The sequence below is a fragment of the Ambystoma mexicanum genome, chromosome 6q (assembly GCF_040938575.1).
Source record: "Ambystoma mexicanum isolate Mex_15411 chromosome 6q, UKY_AmexF1_1, whole genome shotgun sequence".
NCBI classification, from domain to species: Eukaryota; Metazoa; Chordata; class Amphibia; order Caudata; family Ambystomatidae; genus Ambystoma; species Ambystoma mexicanum.
In genome coordinates this window covers 1,141,036,321-1,141,062,123 of record NC_090937.1, presented here as the reverse complement: position 1 = coordinate 1,141,062,123, position 25,803 = coordinate 1,141,036,321, and the positions used below count along the sequence as shown (strand labels likewise).

At 43.6% G+C, this 25,803-nt stretch overlaps 1 protein-coding gene across 1 annotated transcript in view; it reads right to left on the bottom strand.

Annotated features, from left to right (window-relative positions):
* Window positions 1-25,803, bottom strand: part of YIPF7 (Yip1 domain family member 7) — a 747,023-nt gene that overhangs the window by 211,942 nt on the left and 509,278 nt on the right. The window contains exon 5 of the mRNA XM_069631733.1: window positions 7,176-7,357. Within this exon, the coding sequence (XP_069487834.1) occupies window positions 7,176-7,357 (182 nt within the window). The remainder of the gene's footprint in view (window positions 1-7,175; window positions 7,358-25,803) is intronic.

The following is a 25,803-nucleotide window of genomic DNA, read 5'->3' as shown; positions in this document are numbered from 1 at the left end:
TATTGACTGGCCGATGATAACCAACTGCCTCCTCCCCAACCTTGGCAAATACTACATCATGCTATGTGGAAAAAATGTTTTTCCCTCAGGGGTAGGTGGGGAGCCTGCTTCTCTGCCGCTACCATGCACAAAATAATTGATTCTTTTTCCTTGAAGATTCAGTTTATTCTCATATGATAACCTACTTCTTGAATGCAATGGGGATATACGACTGCAGGCCCATTACGTCTGCGAGTAAACATTGAAAGGGTTACTATGTTAATAATAAAACACTTCAGCTGTTCAGGCTAACTAGGAGCAATTGCCAATCACCAGCAATTGCATCAGACAGAGTTACCATCAAAACTACCACATGGGTAACCCCTGTTGCCTCATGAGAGTCTGACCCGTGGATACTAAATGATGCCCTGCATATGAACACCGCCACCATTGCAGATGTCAGCGTCATCAAGGAACGCACTCAGACAGATAAAATTCATGTCATGCCACATGGAAATACTCCTTTGAACTTGCTGGCATGATAAAATCAAACTTAAGCACAAATCAATGTAATATGTTTACAAATTCCAGGTAATTGTTGAGAGTGCCTTGACCTCCATAATGAAGGTCAGTGACCTGACCAAAAATTCACTGGTGCCAGTGCGGCGTAAGATGAGGCTGCCCAAGAACCTCTAGAAGAGTAAGTCGACATAGAATCCAAAGATGCTTCTTTTGTTGCTCCATCTACTACACTGTCTTCTTCCTCCAACTCATCTCTCAGCCTGGCAATGCTTGAAATCCTGCAACTAAAACAATGAAAAGTGAATTTAGAGGAAAAGAAAATGTGCCTGAAATGAAGGAAGACCAAGAGTTGCACAAGATTCTGCTGCCAGAGAAATTCAAATGCATGTTTGTCTTGGAAGACAAGTAGAAGGATCAAGCTCATTCGGTGTACCTCAAGATTCTAGAGTTGGAAACAACAAAGGCAAAGAAATCAAACATAACATTAATGATAGCTAATTGGGTGGACTTTCCTTTCCATCAACATCTCCCAAAATATTTGGTTGTTGTGGGTGTAGCTGTTTCTGTCATGTTGTCATGGCTAGATTTTCTGCTCTGACATGCACTCGGAGCAAGGTAATTGGGAAGGATACAGGTGCTTATTCAGTCCCTTACCTCAAGGTGGAGGTGAAGCAACTCCAATATTAGTCAGAAATATATTAGCAAGACAAAGGTGTTCATGGGAGAGTTTGCGAACACTGCAACTTAGTATATTAGAGGCTTCTAGTACTTCTTCAAGACAGAGAATGTAAGTTGGGAAGCTTGGGTAGCTGATGGGATGAGGTGCTTGAATGTGTTTTTTTTATTGATGAGAAGGTGAACAGTTATCATAGGCATTGAAACCCTGCCATATTAGAACACCTTTTTCGATGCGTGCAGCGTGGATTTGAATCTGCATCTTGCATACAACAGGGTGACTGACTTCTTGCACTATCTGTAGACCAGAGGTTTACCAACAGTGAGATCCAGAAAGGACAGGAAGCTCTAAGAAAGAAGAGGACCGCCAGACACAGCAAAACACAAACTGCTTTACCGCCATCCTCTCAATGCTGATTTTGTACTTGTATTTTATTGGAGATAGCAGCAAAATAGTGTTTTGTACAAAAGAACTCAACAAAGAGCAAAGAATGATGGTCTCAATCCCACTTTTGTGCTTGTTACAGTTCAGAGTATTTATTAAACATGCTTTGGCCGGCAGGACTTTGGTGCATCAGTTTTGCAAAACATCAAAGATTAAAACCATATAAGATGCACAGAAGGGAAAAGGAGGGACATAGATTCAGGATGTGAATAGGTGCAATAGTTAATATAACTCTCCAATATTTACACTCTTTTGAACAAGAAAGGCCATTGCTGTGTGATTAATGAACCTTGGAACGCTAAGGGAAACATTATGGTGATGCGTAAGATACATGATGGCATGGCTATGTTTGCAATAGAGAAATTGGATGACTTCTACAGAAATAGATGTGTTGGCTAAAGGGTTATGTTGCAGGGTAAGTGTGACAACCGTAGCCTCAAAGTTTGCTATATATACTATGTATAGTCAACCACTATTTTCAAATCTGATGATGTATTTGCCAAGTTGTTACTAATGCTCAGGAAGTGAGGGAGATTGATTTTACCCCATCCTATGACAATACAGGCTTTATTACAAGAGGAACACCATTCCGCAATCTCTAACCTATAACCTATGACAGATTCTCAAAGTGTGTGATTTTATGAGCCCATTCCCAAGTTTCTGGTGTAACTAAGCTAGAACATTATTGCCTAAAGCTTCTCTAAGTTTGTGTCTCGCCAGCTTCTCCACATTGGTGATGAATATGTTCCTCTTATCCTGGACTAGGCCGCTTATTTCACTATTTGCGATTGCTGGCATTTGAGCTTTTCTTAGGCGAAGATCCCTGAGCATAGAGGTTCTTTGCTTCTGACCAGCAGTTCTGCTTAGACTTGTATGGGACTTTGCAGGTCCTCGCAGTTGGCCAGCCAAATTTGATGAGAATACTCTAACTCTTGTTACAGTTCAAAGAGGTGATGGCAAGAGAAGGCAACAGAAAACAAATGGGACTTGTCATGCATGAACTAAAATATGACATGTCTAACACAGTGGGAAAAGGTGGGAAAAGGGCAGGCTTTGTAGGAGGTGGAAGGAGGGAGCACCTAGAACCAGTCCAGGGAAGGAGGGGGAGGAACCAGACAAGGGGAGGTGAATAGGGGACATGCAGAACAAAGTCAGGGAATAAGGGGGAACTCACAGGCAACCCAGGGGAAGACATAATTGCATCTGGAACTAACACAGATAATGAGGGCAGAGAGGGGGCCAAGAACCAGCCCAAGGGTGGATCAGGAGAGGATAAAGCCAGCCCATGGGAGCCAGATTGTTGGGGTACTTATAACTAGTCCAGAGTGCTACTGCATCACAACCAGGGAGCACAGAACCAGCCCGAAAAGGGGTCCAGAAGGGTGGGTTGGGGGTACACTCCCAAAGTCCATATTAGAAACTGAAATGTCATCTACTAGAATAACCCATGACAGTGCATTGCAGTTACCAAGGGATTGCCTTTTCCATGTGTGCTCTGTGAGGTTAGCCGGACAAAGTAGCTATAAGTTAGTAGTTTAAGGGAAGTGCATAGATAAGTTATATGAGGAGGAGCCACTCCAGAGTCTTCCTCTTCTACCTCACTGTGGGTGCTGGGAGGGTATTGTAGAGGTTCCAGTTTGTTGGATGGAGCACCGAGACATGATGACCATGATGTATTCTAGTTTTATTGCATGTTCTTGTTATTTCTATATTTTCTTTTTTGTGGTGTTGCTTTTGTTATAACAATATTGTTTATTGAACATGTTTTTATTTGTATATTGCGTTATTGTATGGTGCTACAGTTGTAGGACACTACAGTTGCTGAAACATCTAGGTTGGTAGATAGACTGAGATGAGGCCAGCCATATGGTCAAGGAACAGACACATTACGAAATATAATATAATGGTTATCATTTTCTTACTGTGGATGCGCATGACCATCTTTCTTGTCCTGCTTTGCACTGTACTAAATCTGTAGGGTATGTATTTGTAGTAATGGGTGTTGCCTGAATTCTGTCCTGTATCCAACTGCTGCTGCAAGATATTGTGATTAATCTTCCAACCCTATGTTTAAGGTCTGCGGTTACCGACCTAAGCTTAGGCAAATGGGTTATATGTAACTGTGAATCACAAATTACACATAGCTTTTTGGAGGGTAGACAAGAATAGGAGATAACAAGTATTACTTTGAATGAAGTGAATATCCACACATATGTATTTGCACATTTAATTCATCGTGTTAAGATAAGTAAAGTTTTTGTGCAGGTAGTCTCAAGACTTGTAGAGGAGTGTTCTTAAGTGGTAACCCTTCTAGGTAGGCTTACCGGCAAGTCTACATTCATACAGAGTCTAAGGATCACTAATTTATCATAAAAAATAGATGGGGTTCTGTATGCCTATTAATTAATCAAACAGGGATTTGTCGCACATAATAAATAGTGGGAGAGGCAAGCAGCAATCTGATTTGCTTAGGGGAATACTAGTAATCATCCTTTGTGATCCCATTTAGTAAGCATGGGGCCTAAAGTAAAAAAAAGAGCTATCGTTATATAAAGAACTCTATTTCAGCAAAATCCAAGCACCTTGCTGAAGCTCAGCTTTGTGCTAAAACCTTATGTTTTGGTGGTTTTGTCAATTTCTTACTCCAGTGAACGCTTGTGTGCCAAAGAAGTTGAACGTTTGCTAGCACTGAGTGCAGTGTTCCACTGGTCCAGAAGCAGTTACAATGCAGCTGTAGATATTCCTCATATAAGGATAGCTGCTGAACTGCCGGAGAGTCTCATGTTGAAGATGAAAAACTGCTGGAGCCTGGGGTTGGCACAGTTGTCTGTTTCTTTGGAGGAGCAGCACCTGCGTTAGAAGGTGCAGATGGTGTCCATTACATACAGCTAAGGAATGATATGTATTCCTCACTGTACCAAGAATTTCTTCTGGGATGTAGCTTTTAATTTCTTGGTCCTAAGCAACTGCAGGCCTTGGTTTCTTTCATCTCTGTGGTGCTCTCTCATCTTTGTGTCAGGTCCTTCAAGGAATGGGTCACTTAAGCCTCCTTGGTACAAAGGTTCTTGAGGACTCACAAGTCAGCTGGTCCTGCTGTGACAAGAGTAGAGCACCACTTCATGCTATCACTCAACTAATGGTAGATCTGATACAGATACTGAAAAAGGGAAGAGTTTCCCCAACATGAAGGGTCTTATGAGTAGCAGGTTCAGACAGGTGCTTGCCATAATCGGTCCCCATGTCCGCATCCTCTCCATGCTTCTGGGCTCATCTAAAAGTATCACTAAAGTAAGAAAGCAGACATTTTTCTTTTCTTAGGAATATTGTGGCTTGGGACGGATCGCAGGTCTCAATCAACGGGTGACAGCCATTCAAGTGTTCTAGAAGCAACCCAATTATTGGAGGATAGTGCATTCAACTTTGGAAGCTTCTTCCCAGGCTTGCTCTCAAGTGTGGATTTTAGGGTTAAACCGAAGAATCCATAAACATAAGTGGTCATATCTTGTTGTAACACTTTTAGCCCCCACAATCTAAGGCCAGCAATCACCATTACTATATAATGCGAAATATGCATCTCACTCCATTGAAGAAAGAACAAGTGGCCGTTGAACTCTTCAATGGATTTTCACACGGTATTCACTGCAGGGATATCCCTGGGTACATCAGACATTACAAGAGTAAAGTCAGAGCAAGACAGCCCCCAAACAATAAAGCCAACAGAGTCAGCTACTGCAGGAAAGTCACACAGGAAAACAAGGAACAATGTTGCATTGGCCCTGAGGTACCTAGAGTCCTTCAGTGGCACAGTCAGGATTCTCATTCAGAAAAATCGAGTGAACCAGAACAGAATTTCAAACATACTCAGCGACTCAATCTGGACGAACAGCATGGAAAGTTCTGTCTCAGAGCATAGGTTAAACAAAAGAGGTGATGACTGTAAGGCTTAGAATTAATCTTAACCTCTAGCATTGCTCCGGGCAACCCACAAGACCATCTTTCCTCGCCTGCCAAGCCATTACAAAAGGCGAAAGACCATATGAAAATCAGGCTTGTTCTCACCCCAAAAGTGGCAGTCCAGCCCCAACTGCTTGATCACATCCCTTAATGCACGAGACCACAAGCATCCCCAGGCATGTTTCGGCCTCATTCGGCCTCATCAGTGAGAAGTAGCTTGGCCAGGCAGGAGATCCACATCTGTGCATACCCATCCCAATCAGAGTTACTACTCAAAACAAAAGAGGTGATGGCTGGAAGGTTTAGAATTAATCTTAACCTCTGGCATTGCTATGGACAACCCTAAAGACCAGCGCTCTTCACCTTCCAAGCCATTACGAAAGGGGAAAGACCATATGGCAAATCAGTATTGGTCCCACCCCAAAATGGGCAGTCCAGCCTGAACTGCCTGGTCACATACCTTCTGCAAGAGACCACAACGACTTACAGTATAGGTGGCCATTTTTTGTTTTTGCACATTTTCTATATAAAATGCCCTGCCTCCATAATAGACAAACATTTCTGAATATCTATTTTAAATTGAACTCAGCTCTCAAGTTCCAAATTCTTGTGCCTTGAAGAGGCATCCACTCTTTCCCTCAATATTACTTCTCCCTAAAAGTTCCCTGACTTACATGATAGCACTTACTGTCACCCTCTCCTGTCATCCCTCCATGCACTTCTGACTAGTTGTCTCACTCTGTCCTACCACTAGCTGTCTATTTAAGTACATCACCTTCCCCCATTACCACCAGATTATGTCTCGTCTATACAATGCTCACTACTTCTTTTCTAGGCCACCTGGCTGAGGACTGCCCAACAGACATTATGCAAATGGCCTCTGACAACCTGGTTGTTCTACTTGGTTTCTTTTGCATTCCTCTTTGGTAGCAGCTGGCTTGATGCCCTCGGAGGACAGATTTCTCATGAAGCTCTAAGATTCTCATGTCATTACAATTAAATATGTTTTTCTTCTAAGCAGAGGGAGGATCAGGTCTGATGACTTGAAAGAAAAAGAGCGTGGTTAAAAACGCCTGTTGTGCAAGGAAACAATAGAAGTATCTTAGCGCAGGAAGCTGTTTGTGGTTTGGAAATTCACCCTCATATCCAGGCATGAAAAAACAGAAAGCCAATACGCAGCTCGATGAAATATGGCGTGGCCGCATATGTCTCAGTTATCTAGTATACATTATAAAAAAAAATCTATTTTTTGTGTTATTATGCCATTGGTAGTTTCATATCAGCACTATCTTGAATTCAGATTTCAGACCTAATTCTATCGTGCAGTGCGAGCTGCAGCTGGAGTTCTGTTTGTTTCACAGTTCTGTTGATATGCATCAGAATTTACACACAGATAAGCAATTTTTGTAGTACCTATTTGAAATGCAAATACGGTTTAAGGCAGCCACAAGGTGGTGTAGAGAGGAGGTCGCATTGCTGAAATTAGCACATTTTCTCTTCAGGCGTCCTAATTAGGTTGCAGTCTTGCACACCGCCCACGTCTCCAGACCACTTGTCAGTAATCAGTACCATGAGATTGTGTTACAGAGCTAGAACTTACTGTAGCGAAAAGAACACCGCACAGCTGGAGAGGACGACCATGGGCAGCAGGCAGTAACCCAGCACGCTTGCGACGCAGCCAATTGAGACACTGGTTACACTCATCAGGTTCAGTAAAGCGTGGATTCCCAGGCACCCGAGGCTGCTCATGCCGTACACATATCCAAAGTGGACTTTTCCTGCCTGTACAAAAGCAAACAAAAAGCCAAATGCTGCAGCGTCAGAGGAATCGAAACCGTTGTAGATAGTGTACTGTGCATGTTTAATCACAAACAAAATTAATTTGCAAAAACCAGCCAAAACATGACACAAGGAATTAATTAAAAAGGCAACTATGCATGCAAGCCAAAAACAAGGACTTATCTTAAAAACATGAAGACGACTACACTTTCAGGCAAGGTTGAAGCTGATCACAAAGTCCTATATTCTGAAACATTGGTTATTAGTGTGATTGCATTCGGGAGTGAAAGGTTTTTCTGGATGATGCAGTGACTGCCTAATGTGTGGAGCAATCGAAAGGTACAGATGCAGGCCAGGGCTTCTGGAGTTCCCGTGTGACACTGTGGCTTCTGTAGTGACCCCTATCTAAGGAACATATGCAATTGTCTAGTGAGTGATTGTTTAAGAAAGAGTATCCCTGATCTAATTCCCCCCAGTACAACAATTTGACCCCACAATTTCAATATATCATCGTCGATAACATAAACAATCAAGGAATTAAAGATGATCCCCTAACTTTCAATGTGTTGAAGTCACCCACGATATATCAAATACATTCAGGCAGCTTATCGGCGTAGCTCAAAATGCCTAGCAGAAGCCACTTGGAAAAAAATCACCTACTGACATCCACAAAACTCCATTTAGAAACTCTGCCAGACAATACAAACAAGCAATCACTGCTGCCAAAGCGCTAGTCTACAACACTGGAATTATCAACGCCACCTCTAATTCCAAAGAATTATTCTGAATACTTAGAGAGCTTGAATACCCATGTTCCCTTCCAGCTTCCATAATCAAAGACAAGCAGTGGTGCATAAATATACAAAATGCAATGCTATCCAAAATACATTCCCTACAGGAGAAAATGACAGAAATCTTTTATACCACCCTCCACTACACCTCCCCCCAGCAACCAGGCAACATGCCTCACGAGACCCCAATCTTTCACTTCAGAAACATCACGGAATCGGGAACAGAGAACATACTCATATCTCTTAAGCTCTCAAACTGCAAAAGGGATATCTGCCTATCCTCCATCATCAAAGTCTGCTCGGAAGCATTAATCCATTTTATCACCAAGTTCATCAATGCCTCCTTCTCCAAAAGCCTTGTCCTAGTGAGCATCAAGGAATCTTGGGTCCTCCCCCTGCTAAAAAAACAAGCTTCTCTCAACCAATCTCGGGAGGATAGCCCAGGAGTAACGCGCTGGCCTTGGAAGCAAGACGACACAGAGCAACACAGGTTTGACACCAGGGTCCGCGCTTATAAACCTCTGGGTATTAAGCGCGTTATAAATAACCAATCATATCATATCAATCCTCCCCAATATTTACCCCCCAATAACATCAGTACCCTTCTTGCTATAAATCCTGAACAAAGCTGATTACAACCAAATACAAACTTTCTTAGAAACCAATCGCATCCTAGGTTTGCAACAATCAGGCTTCCGACCGGGACATGGTACCGAGTCAGCCCTGCTCGAATTAGAAAATCAGCTCAACAACTTTAGGGATAAGGGCAAACCCGCCCTGCTGCTCCTACTGGATCTCTCGGCACCATTCCATTTGGTAGGCCATCAAATATTTTGTCACCACCTCTCAGCATCAGCCAACTTCTCCCAAGAAGCCACCACGTGGGATGCCTCATTGCTTGAAGGCAGATCCATGAGAGTCTTCTCAGAAATAGCCAGTGCCCCCCAGCTCCCATGGCTTGTGCCGTACCACAAAGATCCTGCGTGTCCCCCACCCTCAACAAACAATTTACTACTTTCAAGATTGAGGAAATACTTATCCCCGACTCAGTAAAAACCCTAGGCGTTTACCTGTATGCCACCCTCTCCGTCACAAGACAAGTGAACGCTATCATGCCATCCTTGGCCTACACAATAAAATTGATCAACGTTGCCAGACACTGCCTATCCCCTTCTAGCTGCCTCACACTAGCTTGAGCAATCATAGGGGGTAGACTAGACTACTGCAATGCCCTTTTTGCTGGCACCTCCAAACAGAACTAGAGGAAACTACAAGTAATGTCCTACGGTCAGCCCTTGACATTCCTAAAAGAGACCAGATAACACCAGCAAGAAGGGAGGCCCACTGGCTCCCAATTCGAGAAATGTTTATCTTTAAAACCTTATCTATCACCCACAAATGTCTATCTAACACATCCCTGCACATCTCGCACAGAAAATAGTGAGAGCACAATGTGCCAGACCAGTAATTGTTGCCCATGCTCACTGCCTTGTTCAACCAAAATATAATCGAGCCAGGGCAGGTGGATCAAGCTTCCCCACAGTGGCAGCTAAACATTGGAACTCTCTTCCCCCGCCCTAAGAGCGGAGGAATCCTACTGGGTCTTCCGAAAATCCCTGAAAACCTGGTTATTTGCCCAATGATGACAACCCAGCACAGAACCTGCGATTCAGAGCCATCTGGTAACCATGTGCTCTCTAATTCATGGTCATGCAGCTTGTTATGGCCTTCTTCGCCTGTTCGAGTGAGCCCTACACAAAATTAGATTGTGGTTTTCTTTTTCTATGACTTCTCACTTGGGTCAAAATGTCCCTCATCAGAGTCAGACCCACTACTTGACCCCCCACTCCCTGTTTAAGTATCTTCTCTCCCAATCAAAAGACTGTAGGAAGATTTCCTATATGTACAACAACGGGAAGTCTCTTTTCTCTTTTTTCCTTTGCTCAACTGGGTTAATGATTATGGCTCTTTTTTGAGGAGTTGGAAAATAGGGGGTGTCCTCATGTTGTTGCTCGAAATCAGTATTTCCCCATCAACCATGGTGCTCTTGGATTACATAATCGTACCCTGTGTAGAAAGAGTTTCTTAAAATGCCCTTTCTGGGTTGCATTCTTTGTTTCTCAAGGTTAGCCAGAGTGGCTGAGTGGTTTCTCTGTTCAATTACATTGTAATTGTTGTTCTCTTAGTTCATTTTGATTTGCTAGTTGAGAGTATTTCCTCTCCAGTCCACTGACATTTGAGCATTCTCTCTGTCTGTGCTCATGCAAGTTTCTCATTCAGCTAATTGGTCATCCACCAACTTGAGGTGGAAAATTAGACCAGTGAGAGTGGAAGTCATGTATAGCTTGTGCAAGAACTTGTCTAATGGGGTTTGTTCTTCTCAAATAGTTGCTCCTACTTCATCCAGTCTTTCATTCATTCTGTCTTTCCATGAGCCAAGATCCCAAAAAGCACCCCCATTTATCTATGGAATAATTTAGTTTCCTTGCGAGTGTTTATTTGCAGAGAAATATCCATGATCTAATAACCTGCACCACTACAGTTCCATGCAGCTATCTGAGACAAGAAACAGGCTGTTTTTCATCTGAATATGTTGTGTTAGTTCAAATGATAAATCAAGGAATCAATGGTGGGCCCCTAACTTTGAGTGCTTTCTAAGTCACCCACAATATATCACATAAATACAGGCAGATGTTATAGGTCAATAAATGTAACCTTTTTTCTTGCTGTTGCCTAATACCTCTATTCCAATACGCACACACATCCATACATAGACAACAAATATGAATAAGTATTCTAGAGACAAAGAATAATACATCCCAACAATATAGACACAAAAATTGCATTTGATCGCTTGGTTGCAAAAGTTAAAACAGTTAAAACAAAGCAATTTAATTAGTTTTCTCTAATCCTATTGACAAGTATTGGCACTAGAGAACATTATTTGCTTAGCATATAGTTCTCTGATTTGTGGAAAAACTCAAATTTAAAATGTTGGACATCATCTGTGAGAAATTCTAAGTGCCTATCATGGCCATAGATGCAATTCAAAATCTTTATAGTATGTAAATGGTTGTAAATATTTTAAAGACTTGGATTCAGGAATTCTGTTTCTTTTTGGGATGCTGGGACAGCAGTGTCTAACTCACTATCCCATGGCATCAGATTCACCCTCCCACCACCACGGTTCCATGTGTTCATTAAGAAATATATTTCAATGTATTTATAGACTATGGCAGACACCAATCAACAATCAAATTACTTGGCATTTTATATTTCAATATGAGATGTCTAAGGCCACAAAGGTCTCACATTGCAGGAGAATAAGCCTTATTATGGTGTTGCTATATAAGGTTTCACTTTGAAATATAAGTCACAAAGCACATACACCTCGCATTATATTCCCACTTTCACTGATGCAGCTTGCACATAGAGTTCCCAAAATATTTGAAATTGTTATCTGGGATTTCATTCATTAACAGACATTTGTATAGATATTATGGGGTCATGTGACTACATTTTGGAGTTACATGACTCCATGTAGGGGAATCAACCAGACCGGTAGGGGTATCAACCAGATTTAGACAGCACTGCCAGGAAAGCATTTCTTTTCAGACTGTCCACCTGATACTCAATCCCCTCTCACGTAATCTGGTTCTGTGTTGGGCAAGGCCTTTAAATTCAGTCCAATGTGGAAAAGCCCCCTCAAAGAGATTTTCCATTAGCTACTCTCTTTTGGAATACCAAAATCCCAATCAGCTTTTTTTCTTCTCAGATGATCTTTCTTGCTTTTCTATTTTCCCAAAATGCTCCCTTTTACCTATGTGTTTTTGTTTAAATACCCAGAAAACTCCACCCATGTACAATATTTTAATTTGAATTTGAATTTGAGGCATTTCTAATCATGCACAAGGACGAACATAATCATATAGAGGTGCAGATGGTACACAAAGATGCAAAACAAAGACACAAGACAGTATAAGAGCCCATATTTTCAGATGGACAAATATTTGAAACCCCCAAAGTGTGCCCCTATCAGCCCTTTATTTAAAAGGGAAAGCTTTAAGGCTCTTTGAAACTGTTGGATGGATTCCAAGGCTCTAATTTCTCGAAGTTATGCTGTTCCACAATTTAGGACCACAGACAGAAAAGCTTCTGTTTCCCCTTGTGACATAACAGGATCAGGGCATTTTCAACAGCAATTGGTCCCCTAAGCATAACGTCCTAGTTGGTTGATAGCAACTAATTTATCCCGCAAATATGGAGGGAGGAACCCTTCAAGATCTTGAAGATCAAACAGGCCAGCTTAAAATTAATTCGATCTTCCACTGCCAGCCCGTAGAGGGTCCGGCGGGCAGCTTAGACATGGGCAGACCTGCTCAATCGACAAACAAATCTCACAGCAGTGTTCTGTGCCCTATGCAATCTCTGGCACTGCTTGGCTGAAATCCCAGCGAAAAGGCTGCCGCAGTAGTCGAGATGTGAAATCACTAAGGAATCCACTGCAACAGCATGATCATTGTTTGGAAGAAATGGCAGGACCTGGCAGGACCTGGCGTAACATACGCAGAGACTAGAACACTGCCTGAACCTTGACACTGACCTGGCTTTCACTGCCAAGATTGTCCTGCCAAATACACCCAAGATTTTTAATTTTGGAGTAAAATTTTAATTCAGCCCTCAGATAGCATGGGTTTCGAGGACGCTTCCCTGCAGCCAGAAGATGTATTGGTCAAAACAGGGCAACCTCGGTCTTAGCCGGTTTAAGTTGCAGTTGATTTTCTGACATCCAGAGGCTAACTTCGTTGAGACACTGTTTGACCCTAATTAATGTTTCATCAACATTCCTTATTTTGATGAACACCTGGGTGTCATCAGCATAAGAATGAAAATTAATCCAATGACTCCTCAGAATGTCCATCAACAATACAAATCAGGGGTGGAAGGGAAGATCCCCGTGGAACTGCACAGTCCAGATGAACGGGATTAAAACAGCCATTCTGTATTTGACAGAACCCATGACAGGATCACATCATTAATTCACAGTCACTAGGTTCATCTTCCTGACTTGTGTTGGCATTATATTTCTTGATGTGTTATAAGGGGATGTAAGAGCTATGAATTAACGATCCCCTCAGCATACTTGAAAATATTATCAATTGCATTATGGGATGCTTTTACATTCTGGGATTGTGGTTCTGCATTTTAATGGAGAACTCCAGGACTACAAGTCCCAGAATACAGAATGAAAACCAGGAATGGAGTAGCATCACCTAAATGGAATGGATTATGTTGACATGTATGCCTCATGAATGAGGAATCTAATTGGCCTTGAATATACATTTTTCGTATAATTACCTGCATCGACATATGGCATTAATAGGAATTATATATTCAGATGTGTATGAATATTCAGAGTCCGGAGGCATGATTTATGTTTTTGTCACTGAATGCATAAAGCAGTTATTCAATAAGCACATTTATGAATATATCACACATTGTATATGCATGTGATCTGTGTTTTGAACAAAAAACCAGTTTAATAGACTTTTTAATGGAAAACACAAAGGGCCTGATTCATGGAATATTTTGCACAGTGCAATGTACTTTTCACTGGTACAAAGTGACTTTGCACTGCCAACACACACCCTGATTCATGGAACAGTGCAAAGTGTATTTTTGCCGTGCAAAGTCACTTTGCACGGCAAAAATACACTTTGCGCTGTTCCACGAATCAGGGTGTCTTCCATGTTCATGGCTGATGGCCTCACAGGGATTTCTTGCATGCTCAGAAAACTTTGTATGTTCTGCAGGGTGCTCTAACTTCTTAAATGTTGGGAGGTCCTTTGTCCGATCTCCAGATCCATTTGGGAGAGGGGGGAATTCTATTCCACTCAGTTCCCATTTGCCTATCCCCACCGCCCCCATCAGCCCCCTGGTGTCCTCTTCATTAATTTCAATGGAGTGTTGATGTGCCACTTCAGAGATGTTTCTTTGAATAAATACAATGCTGCCACTTGCAATTAGTGTGTTCAGCTTCTCTGATTTTTTCTGAATAACACCATGCGTTGGTATCTTGCCACTCCTTAACATTCCCATCATACTCTGAGTATGGTGTCCCCTTCACTTTTACGCACAGTTGTTTCCTTACTACGCTATTTCTTTTACTTTCATTGCCCTCTTAGAGGACACATAGCCATCCTGTGAGGATCACACAATATCCACACCTTTATTCAGTCTTCCCACTCTTTTCCCCTAGACCTTTCTCCTTGTCTTATACACAACAAGTTTGCTTATGATTTGGGTAAGATTGCACCTCCCCCCACCCTGGAAGTGTACCTCGACTATGTTTTTCTCAAATGTTTGTGATTGCTGCTTTGGTTCCCCTCACTGGTAAAACCAGACGTCCAGTGCGTGTCCCGCAAGGGTACCTCGTAATAGGGCGGAGTGGGTTTAACAGCACCGGCATCATTACCGGCGCCGTTAAACCCAATCCACCAGCCTCGTAATGAGGCCCCAAACCGTTCAGAGATCAAATAAGTTAACCATTTCGATCTTTGTTAGGGAGAATTCTCTGTTTAGGCTGAATTCCTAACCTAGTGAGTCCCCCAGCAGCTTTTCTGGATTTCTGGAGTTTGTTTTTTTCATCCTGCCAAGAGTGAGACTCTTTTTCTCCCACTCTTGGACATGATTTGTGGTATTTGTTTGAATGTTAATGTGTTCTATGGGCTATGGGGTCTTTTACTCCATAGGGTCTCATGTGTTTTGCTATGTGTGTTACACAGCACCCTCCGTGCCGTAACACTGGGGTGTCCTAGGTGACCCCCACCATAGACTCCATACCCTGGGACTGACTACTGTCTCCCAGGGCACGTAAAGTCACCATTGGCTTTGCTAGATCTACATTTACTAACAGAACCAGTACAAACCATCCTATTGTGGACATACTGGTAGGGGTAATTCAATTGCCCCTGGGTCTGTTGTTCGAGGGGGCACTGTCCCGTCCCCCCTCGTCGAGTTTTGGCTGGTGGCAGTGGATACTAATTTTTTATATTCGACAACGAATATATTCCTATGGGATTTTCCCCTTGTTCAAGGCTAATACTTTTTCTATGTAGCCTCGGTCATACCGCCGGTTTATTAAAATAAAAATGAATTCACCGGTTGGTATTTTCTGCCAGAACTCGGTTTTTAAATGGCGTATGTGTTCGCCTCTGTAACTCCAAACCAAAGGTTGAGCCCTTTGTTCCACTTTTGGCGGGCTTCTGCACAGAAGCCCTCCAGAGTGGTACCATTCTGTCTGGGTACCACAGGGGGTGTGGGAGGGGGTTTAGCCACCCTGGACTGAGTTGCATTGCCAACTCAAGTCGCACTCTGGTGTGATTGGCCCAAGTGGTGAGCCGCCCCGCTCACCACTTAGCATGTTTGATTGACAGCTAGGCTTAATGAATGGGGGTTTTCTGCATAAAAGCAGGGCTTTGGGGACTGGAACTGGAGAAGACGCCACAGGAACTAAGAATCCGATGAGGGAGAAGCTGAGCCGACCTGCAACGACGACACCACCGGTGGAGCCCTGTTGAACTGACTCACCACTTCCCAACGACAGAGGAGATCTCCCTGCTGGAGAGTCTTCTCGAATTGCCCGTGCTGAGCACCCCGGCATCAAGATAGCCACTAACCACTGTACCGCGACCAAAAGGTGGTGCCTTGTGACTGAGCACTCCGCTTCTGGTCTCTTCCCTGGTGGTGCAACGATCTTCAACTTTCCTCTACGACGAGATCATCTCTTCTTCTGGCAAAGCCCCGACTTGCATCCACCACCAGGAAAAAACTGCCCCCGCCGGAGCTGTCTCTTCACTTTCAAGGTATTGTGTCCACCTGGCCTCCCTTGAACCGGTTAGCGTGAGGTGTCTTAAATCCTTACCTTTCCACTGGGTCGCCTCCAGACCTTCTTAACTTTTGTTCTTAAACTGATCCAACCTTTCTGTGACATTTTGCTACAAAGACTTGAAGTGCATTTCCACTGTGGTATTTTTGGGACATACCGCCTTGCCTCTCTCCGAGTGGGCCTGGCCTCTGAACTTTGTGATCTACAGTAGACCCTGCCTTGCTTGCCTTGCATTTGCTTTGTAAAAGTGTTGGTACTGAGTTTGTTTCATACCCTGCCTTTTTCTCTCCCTTTCTAACGAATACTAGAGTGCCATCTAGGTTAAGCACTCACCTCTGTCTGCAAATAAGTGGTGTCTTTGAACCTAGACTTGTCCAAATATTGTTATGGGATTGATATATACTTATAGTAACTATGATTGAAGTTGTTTGCCATATTAGTGCCAGTGTGTTTTTCATAGATGTGTTTTTAAATAAATAATGATATATCTTTACACCCAAGCTCTGATCCGTGTCTGCTTGTTCTACTGTGTAAATTGCCCTATCTTGTATACTCTATATACTGCCTAACTCGTCTTGAGAGAAGTCTGACTGCTCAGCCACAGCTACCAGGTAAATCTGGGTGGTGCAGACTGCTACCAATTGGGTTTACTGCTAACTCCTGTAGTCTTAAACTTTTTGCAGTGGTCCCAGAGGGAACTGCACAGGTTTCTGCCTAACAATCTTACATGTGAAAAAGAAAATAGTCTCTTTGTGCTATTTTTACTTGTAATGTGAATCTAAAAATGTGTAGATTCAACAGATTTAGCTCGAGCAGATGTTTTGTAAGAAAGCATTCTGTCTATCATTGTCTGGTAGAAGGCTAAAATTCAAGCTGAACACCTCACCATGTTCCCCTTTCATATGGCAACAAACATGCAAGTACATTTGAAAATTTGAAGGCTGCCAATATAGCATGTTTTTTTTCTGAATGTACTCTTTTGTCTAATTAACATTAAGTAATTGAGTTTTCAGTTAAACATGAACTTCTGAGCTGGCATTAATAAATGGAGAGCATTACATCCAATCAAATAATACTCTATACCCCCACCAGAATAAAAGATAATAGGCACAGTAAAAGCCATTTTAAGTTGTACTACTCTTCCAATGTAAAAAGATATGTCTTATCCAGGCCTATGCTGCAATGAAGTCCCTGGCACCACACAGCAGCCATCTCTTATTAACAATAAATATGGTCATAAACAGCACTATGTCAGTACTTTTGGTACTGTGTAAAACAAGATGGTTCAGGGGGATATAGCACAATATAAAATTTTCGGACCATGCCTTTCCTTATGATACAGATTTTAGCAAAGCCAATAAGTCAGATTTTATACACGTGAATGGTAGGAGCTTTACAAAAACACTTTCTCTCTACATTTTGAATTCCAGTCCTATTGGCTTTGCCTAGCCCTTCTCTATAAATAGGCTTCATTGTTGTGATTTTCCTAGAAGATGGTTCTTTCCCTATTGGGATAATTGTGTTAAGGTAGTTGAATAGTATTGGGTCCCAGACACTTTTCCCTAAGTTTGCGATAAAATAGCTAGCATTTTCTTTGTGTTAAGGCAAAGGTTCCTTCCTCCCCTTAACCATGATTCCCTGGTTAACATCATGAAGTGAGCTCATGAAAGGATGCTTCAAACCATTATGTATAATATGTATATTCTTTACTTCGCCAGGTGAGCAGTGCCAAATGCTTTATGTTTTTTTCTGGTCCATGATAGACATTGAATTTTACTGTTAAGGAGAATTCTCAAAATGTGTTAATTTCTATTACATATTGAGCCACCCAACAACTTTGCTGGATTTCTAGGATTTGATTTTTCTACATGGGAAGAATGAGAGCCTTTTTTCCCACTCTTCCATGTATTTTGATGTGTGTTTTACTTTTGTGTTCTTTGGTTATGGAGTTTTAAACCAACTCCAGTGGCATCATCTTTTTCTGTGTGTCACACAGCACTTTCAGTGCAGTGACACAGGGATGTCTTTCAGACTTCCCAAGGTTTAAATACCTTCTCTGGGCCAGACTACTGTCTCCCAGAGCATGTAAAGTTAAATTGACTTTACTAGTCTTTTTAAATGTACTGACCCAGAACACACTATCTTCCTATAGAGTGCTGGAGGGGTTGCCTAGCTTCCCCTGAGTCAAACACTCATGTAACACCCAAATGTTACCTTTTCCTACATTAAATGACTGGTGGCAGTGGTTTAGATCAACTACCGTGATGTTTCCCGACCGCTAACAATGGTAGCTAAAAATCAGGTCCGCCATGTTTTTCAATATGGCGCCCCAGACCTATCTGTAAAAATAGACACCGGTCATCTTTTTTCGTCATTTCTTTTAGGAAAAGTCCTTCTTGTGTTTAACTCTGCGTGCCAAACCAGGTTTGGTCCCTTTGTTGGTTGGCCTTTGGCAGGCTTCAGTGCTGAAGCCCTCCTCTCGCGTCTGAGTGTCTGGGATGGACAGGATGTGAGGGATGTGCCCGAAACTCCCTGTGCTTAGTCTCCTAGGAGACCTGAATGCACTCTGGCATGATTGGCAGGCTAGCTGTCCGGCAAGGACAGCCACCCTGCTGTTTGAGCTACAGCCAGGCTGGAATAAATGGGGGAAAACTTTTTAAAAGCAGGTCTATGGGACTTGGAAAGCAGAGTCGGCCACTGGAATGAAAGAACCGAAGACGAGCTGAAAAAAGAGGACTGCTGCAACTCCTGGCCAACCGGTGAAGCCCTGCTGCAGGTCCAAATTGCCTGAAACGCAATCAAGAGAGAAGCCCTTCATGGTTAACTTCTTGCCTTGAGTTTGGTGGGAACAACCAACTCGCAAGTCACCTGGACACATCCCCATATGGTCGAATTTTCATCAGAGTTCTGTTGAAAACCGGATAGCCAGAGGCAAGGAAACCAGCTTGTGGACTTTAAGGCACTCACACCTTAAACTGACGTCTTGCTAAAGCATTTGGCCTCATCCCTGGGCAGTGCAGGAACCTCCGGACATCCTCCTTCTTGTCCCCATGACTGAAGCTTAGGAACAGCGAGATCTGCTCGAACTGCCAGGAACAACTGCCTCAGCTACAGCTCTTCTTCATTAACAAGGTACTGTGCAAACGCGGTCCGGTTTGCTTTTCGGCCATCAAGAAAGTGCGTGAAACTTTCCGCAACTATGAAGGCTTGTCCTTCCCTAAACTTTTGTCAAACTTTTCGCCTAGTCAAATTCTTCTAAACTCTGTGGCAAAGACTTAACTGTTTAAACAAAGAGCTTAAACCTCTTCCAGAAAGGGAGTACTTGTACACTATTAACATCCACTATTTAACCTGTTCTCATACACATATCAAGTACAGATGGTTTTAAGCTTCTCTTCCAATGCTTTATATGTTTGGGAATTTTGCGTTTATTTTTTTCACAAATGTGGTTGAAAAGCTCTCTGTCTGTGTGCAACGTTTTTTTTTTTTAATGTTGTGCCTGATCAGTCAGCATGATGTGTTGTCTCATGAGCGGGAAGCTTTGTGTTAATGGGCCTCATTACGACCCATGCGCTAAGTGGTTAACAGCGCCGTAAAAGGCTGCAGCGATGTTAACCACTTAGTGCCTTACTACGAGGTCCTTTTGCGGGACCCGACCTGCACAGCTGGTCTGGACCAGCCGTTAAAGTAGGGACCCGCAAAGGGACCTCGCGGGCAATTACGGTACCACAATTTGCAGTACCGTAATTGCCGCCTTCCCCATTCCCATTGAGCCCTATGGGGCAAAAATGGGAATGGGGAAGGGCCATGGTGAAATGGGGAAATACCACCCCGCCAACCTTGGAATGGGGCGGTATTTCCCCATTTCACCATGGCGGACTCGTTACAACACCGGCACCAACCATGGTGCTAATAGCGCCATGGTTTAGCGCCGGTGTTGTAATGAGGGCCAATGTCTTTCTCCTGCGCTTAAGTAATATTGACAGAGGAACCCTTCTGATACAGAATTGTGTGTTAAATAGAGCACTTTAGTACATTGATGTTATGTTGCCTCTGTAGAGGTCTGATGAAAACTCTGTTGGAGTAGTGCTGTGTGCTTCCAAGCATGTGTCTATGTAGCTTGGGATTCATTTCTATTAATGCAGAACATTCGTCTGGCAATCGATATTAGTCACCTGTTAGGGCGTTCCTGGTATTTATTAGGGTGACTGACAGTTTCTCCAAAACACATCTGACAAAAGTTGTGATACAGGCTTGAAATTATCTATTACTTATAGAACTAGCTGTGGGCTTTCTAGGAGTGGAGTTATCATCTAATATGCACACATGTAATGGACCATGCCTGTGTACAAGTATTTTTTATTAAAGAAATATAGGTGGATAAGATCGCAGGAATGCTACTATATTCTTAGGAGGATTAGATTGTCCATGCTATAAGATAGTGGACATTCCAGAACAGCATCCCAATAGATAAATCAACAAATACCACATATTTTTCTTCCAGATCTCTATGAGGCAAGGATCAAGTGAAGAGTGAGAATCTCCTGTATTGTGTAGTTTCCTATAAAATGGAATGGGGATGGACAATACATTGTCACAGAACAATTGGAACTGTGCAGGGAAAAGGTTGTCAAAGTGGCCGGGTGTTATAAACAAACATGCCTGATGGTATTTCCAGCAGCAATATGAAGTCTCACAAAGGTTTGCTCAAAAGATGAAAGAGCGGTTTCAGGGGTATCAGCCAATGGGAAACTATTGTTACCAATAGTAGTAAAACCTCTTCTTCTATCACGGGCACTCTCCTTTCTGATAATATGTAGCGCTTAGAACCAGTCAGCAGGTAGTGACTGTATGTTGCTGTGACTGACTTGATGCTGAGAGCAAAAGAGGCAATTTCTGGTGCTGCTCTAGTGGGTATATCCAGCTCCCTGGTGAGGCATTGAGAGATGTTTCAGCAGGATTCATTGTCAGCTATTGCTTAGGTATTGTAACAGCAAGGTGAAGCTTTGGAGGAGATTGGAAGGTAAATTGGATTAGGGGACTGCACTTCAGTACTAGTGCAAAGGTTAGTTAACAGTCATCCTGACTCGGGACCCCTTATGGATACAACTAACCAGTGCACACGACTGCAAACCCTACCCTAACATCATATGACATACACACCCAACACAAACACTAGCACACATCCGAGGCACTGAGTCCTACCCATATGGTTACAACAGGCGGGGCGTCTTGAACCAACTCCAGCACAAAAGGCAATGTTCACAGACGCCAGCTCCTCCTAGTTCTGAACCTATCCTACCACCCTATCCCCACTAACACACCCATCCCTCATCTCTTGCAGAGCCACGTGAGTGTCTGGAAACTGGCCTTGGGTGGTAGCGGTGCACAGTATAAAGCAACGTAACATAACATTATTTGCCCACTTGCATAGGTATAGAAGTCATTTTAGTCCATCCAGTAAAGCCTTCTTGGAACTCTGGTCTCAGAATTCTAAGTCAGCTTAGTGCAGGTATTTTGAGAAGAAGGGAACCTCTAGTACAAGTCGTCCATATGTGAAAGGTAGACGGGGGTGTTTAGTCCGATCGTTAAGAGTAAGGAAAACAAAGAGGAGTAAATTTGCATCACCTTGCAAAGGTGAATAGAACGGTTAAGCAATGCATCTGAAGAGACATTGGGCCTCATTACGAGGAAGGCGGCCACGGAATGAATGGTGCCACTAAGGGATCGGCACCATTCATTCCGGCACGCCTCATTACGAGGTCTGCAGCGGGTCCCACAGAGGACGTCTGGTCAGACCAGGCGTCCTTGGCGGGACCCGCTAACAGACCAGGATGCTAACAATGGGCCCGTCATTAATGGGCCTGTTGTTAGCAACCTCCCCATTCCCAGCGAGTCCTATCGGGGCTAAACGCGGCATGGCTACCTGCAACTCGTAATGAGGCCCATTTATTGGTCTGGAAATTGTGATGAAGAGATCTGCATTTACTGGAAATGAGGGCATGAAAGCCCCACATATTTGGAGGGATGGGAAAGATGTGTTGATTCCACCTGAAGGGAGAAACTAAATGAAAACATTTTAAGTAATATCAACTAATAAATGCACTGTACATATTTAAAGTAAGCGGGAATCCTCGTTTGAATATTTTAACATGGCTTGCTCTATCATATATGATTTTATTTTATTTGTTTTATTTTATTTAAAACATTTATAAGCACATAACGTTTTAGAATGATTTCCAGAGTGCTTTACAACATCACTGAACAAATACATATTAATAGACATAGATGATACAATCCATCACCTCTCCTGAACCAAAGTGAAACAATATTACAATAATGTTATGGATCCAACACCTCATCGCGACCATTAGAATCCTGTTCAGAAATACCTTATAAGCAGTTTTTAATACTCTCCAAAAGGTCACCAGAGAAGGAGCTGATCGTAGGGCAGCAGCGAGTTCATGCCAAAAACAGGGATGTCTGTGCATTACAAACCCTAGGAATCTCACAGAAAAGATGTACCTTAACATGAGATACTCCATTAGTTTAGAAGCCAAGCAAAGATGTAAAGGGTATACAACATAATTTATGTAGATTACAAGATTAAAAAGATTACAAGTTAAAAAAGAAGCCAATGTAAAGATTTAAAAATAGGACATTTAGGGCCTCATCACGAGTTGGGCTATCCCAGTTATAATACTGACAGACTGTAATAGCCTTAGCACCCATCGGTCCGGCTTGATTACTGCCAAATCACAACTTCAGCGTTAACGGTAAATCCCCATTCCCCATTGGGTCCTTTGGATCCAATGGGGTATTTTCGATGCTAATGCTGCAAGCTAATACATCTAAATGGGATTTTCACCTCCAGAAAAAAACTGGAGGTACAACAGCGCATTTAGCACCCATTTCGTGATACAGCCAGCCCTTAAATGCAGCGGTAATACTGTTGCTGCCGCATTTAAGGCTACAGCCCAACTCGTGATGAGGCCCTTGGAGTCAAATGTGTTTACACCTGTGACCAAATCTGTGAGCTGTATTCAATAGTAAATAATTGGTACTGTTAAACATTTAATACAATGCATTGATTCTTCTGCAGAGCAATTTCCTTGGATGAACTGTGGACATTGCAGGATACTCAAAGAGGGATGTTGCTCTCATTAAGCCTGTAAATACGGGTGACAGCTCAGTCGAGACATCATCTCTGGACAGTGGAGCTATGGGCAAGAAAAAAAATTGGAAGTAGCAAGCTCAGGACATGGGCCCACACCACCGTTTTGCACCAGGAGCCATAGTAAACATCGTAGCACATAACAGGCTCCTGATATACCGAGATTTATGTTTTGCCTGCACAAATTATTTCATGGTAAATAAATGATACAAATTTCCAAATAAGGTACACATATATTTTTAATATAAGCAACAACTAAGGAGCAAATTCATTATCACTATCTAATGTCCATCAGGTATTATACAATTTTATAAAACCTACACAAAATACTTCGTATTAAATATCACATGCTTTTCAGTTTATCTCACATTGGCTTTATATTAGGAGACATCTACAAAAGGATGGACTATTTTGCATCTTTCGAGATTGTCGATTGGCAGGGACAGTGGGTTTACAAGCCTAATTTGATCACCATCACCTTCACATGTTTAACCCAGTTAAAATCTTCTGCGTTACATAAATTGAGTGTTTCTTTATGGGCCTACATGTATGGGCTTGTCCAAAGTCCTATACAGAATAACAGGGTCCTTATGCCGAACTTCTTTCCTACAACCATGTGGTCAAGCATGTATGGTACACATTTTTTTATTTTCTACCCTCACCAGATTCTCAGATGGCTCCCAGCCCGATATATCAGCCCTGAATACAGCATCCATAACCGCCTTCTTATTATAGGCTTCCTATGACTGTCGCTCTCAAGCATGGGGTCTGGCATGAATTCACATGCTCATGAATATTCCCCGTCGTCAGGCTGGGAATCCTCGGTAAAGAAAACAATCTGTATCAGTTTCGTTTCTGATCTGTCTTTCTTAGTAGTAACCAATCACTGGTCTCTGGGTCATACTGCCCCCAGCCAATGACTGCCCTCTCCCTAAGACCCGCCCCTGGCAGCCATCCTCAGATTTTTACCGCACGTTCAACTGTTGGGAGTCCTTGTGCTATAGCTCCTGAGCTTTTACTGCTTTTTTTAATAGATTTATCTCATTTTTTTCAGACAATCGAGCCTCAAGCTCCACCGTTTCTACTTCTGATCAACGGGGACCCGTTTCGGAATTTTCTTCGCCCCTCAAGGGCTAAGTTTTCATCGAGTTACGCTTCTCGGAGGATTCCAGAAGTTTCTGAGGCCTACCTCGTGGACATGGCCCAGGAGAAAGGAAGCTCGACACCCGTATCCAAGCTGTTTAGGAACTGCCCTGGATGCGGATTACAGAATGTGTTCAAGGAGGACGAGCATTCGAGATGCCTCTACTGCCTTCACGGAGACAAAACGCATATGGAGAAGGACTGTGCATTTTGCATGAACATGACGGATCGGACTATGAGGGATCGTCGGACCCGTCTCGCCAGCTGGCTGGAAGGAAAGAGCCCAGCAGGTGAGAAGAAGAAGAAGTCCGAGCGCTCTTCTAAGTCCTGTGAGGGCGCTCCAGCGATTGGGGCCCAACATCAGGCAAAGCACCGCGAGTCCTCGGGCACCGGGAGAACCGAATGGTCGGGCTCCTCGGCTGCCAGGCAGGGCGCACCTTCACCGGGGCCAGCAACCACGAGCCAACACTCTGGCTCGGGGAAGAGAAAGTCAGAGAACCCGGCTAAGCTTCTGGAGAGGCCCTGGTCGATCTCGAAGGAACGAGCCAAGGGGGAGCGAGGCAGTGACCTTCCCCCCAAGGTGAAGGCCTCAAGCGCACCCAAGGTGGTGAAGGCCTTGATTCACCCAGCTAAGGCCACTACCGAGGTAGTCGCGATGGCCCTGGCGAAGCCTGTGGAGGCTACCCCAGTGGAGGCGACCTCGGGCCCAGAGTTTCCCTGCCACCGCAGAGGGAATCCTCTTTTCAGCCCATCGAGAAGACGCCTGTGAAGACCCTGGTGGAAAAAGAGGGGGGGGCGGTAGCCGTTACGGACATGGACACAGCCTCCGAGGAGGAGTTGGTGGAAGTCGTGGAGGGCATCAACAGGAAGTTTGGGGAGGCCCCATCCCACCAGAGGAATCCCGACGAGGGGGACGAAGAAAGTGACAGCGGCGCCGACGAGGCTCCCATGGAGGAGGAGCAACCATCGCGCCTGTCGCAACCCGAGCCACAAGACAACTCGGTGGCCATTTTTATGACAATCCAAACCTTATGCACGGTGATAAGGATGAGATTGCCCCTACCCCCAACGGATGACCCAGCGGAACCGGGCCCGCCGGGAGGCCCTCCAAACAAGAGGAGGAGAGTTCATCCACCCCCGCCCTTCCAGCCCTCACGGCCTTCTCAGGCATTGTCTCCTTTCCTTCCCCTATCCCTAGATATGACACGGCCACGACGGGGACGGATGACGACAGTGGTGACGACGGGACGAACATCCCACCACCACCTCCTCGGGCCTCCCCGCCCGATGAAATTGGCTCCTTCCATGCCATGATTGCCAGGGCATCCGAGCTTTTCCAGCTCTGCCCCGAAGAACAAAAGAAGGAAGGATTCCTCTACCAACGGCACAAGGCCAAAAGGAAGACGATCCTCGCGGTGCCTATGCTGGATGACATCTGGGACGAGGGACTTGT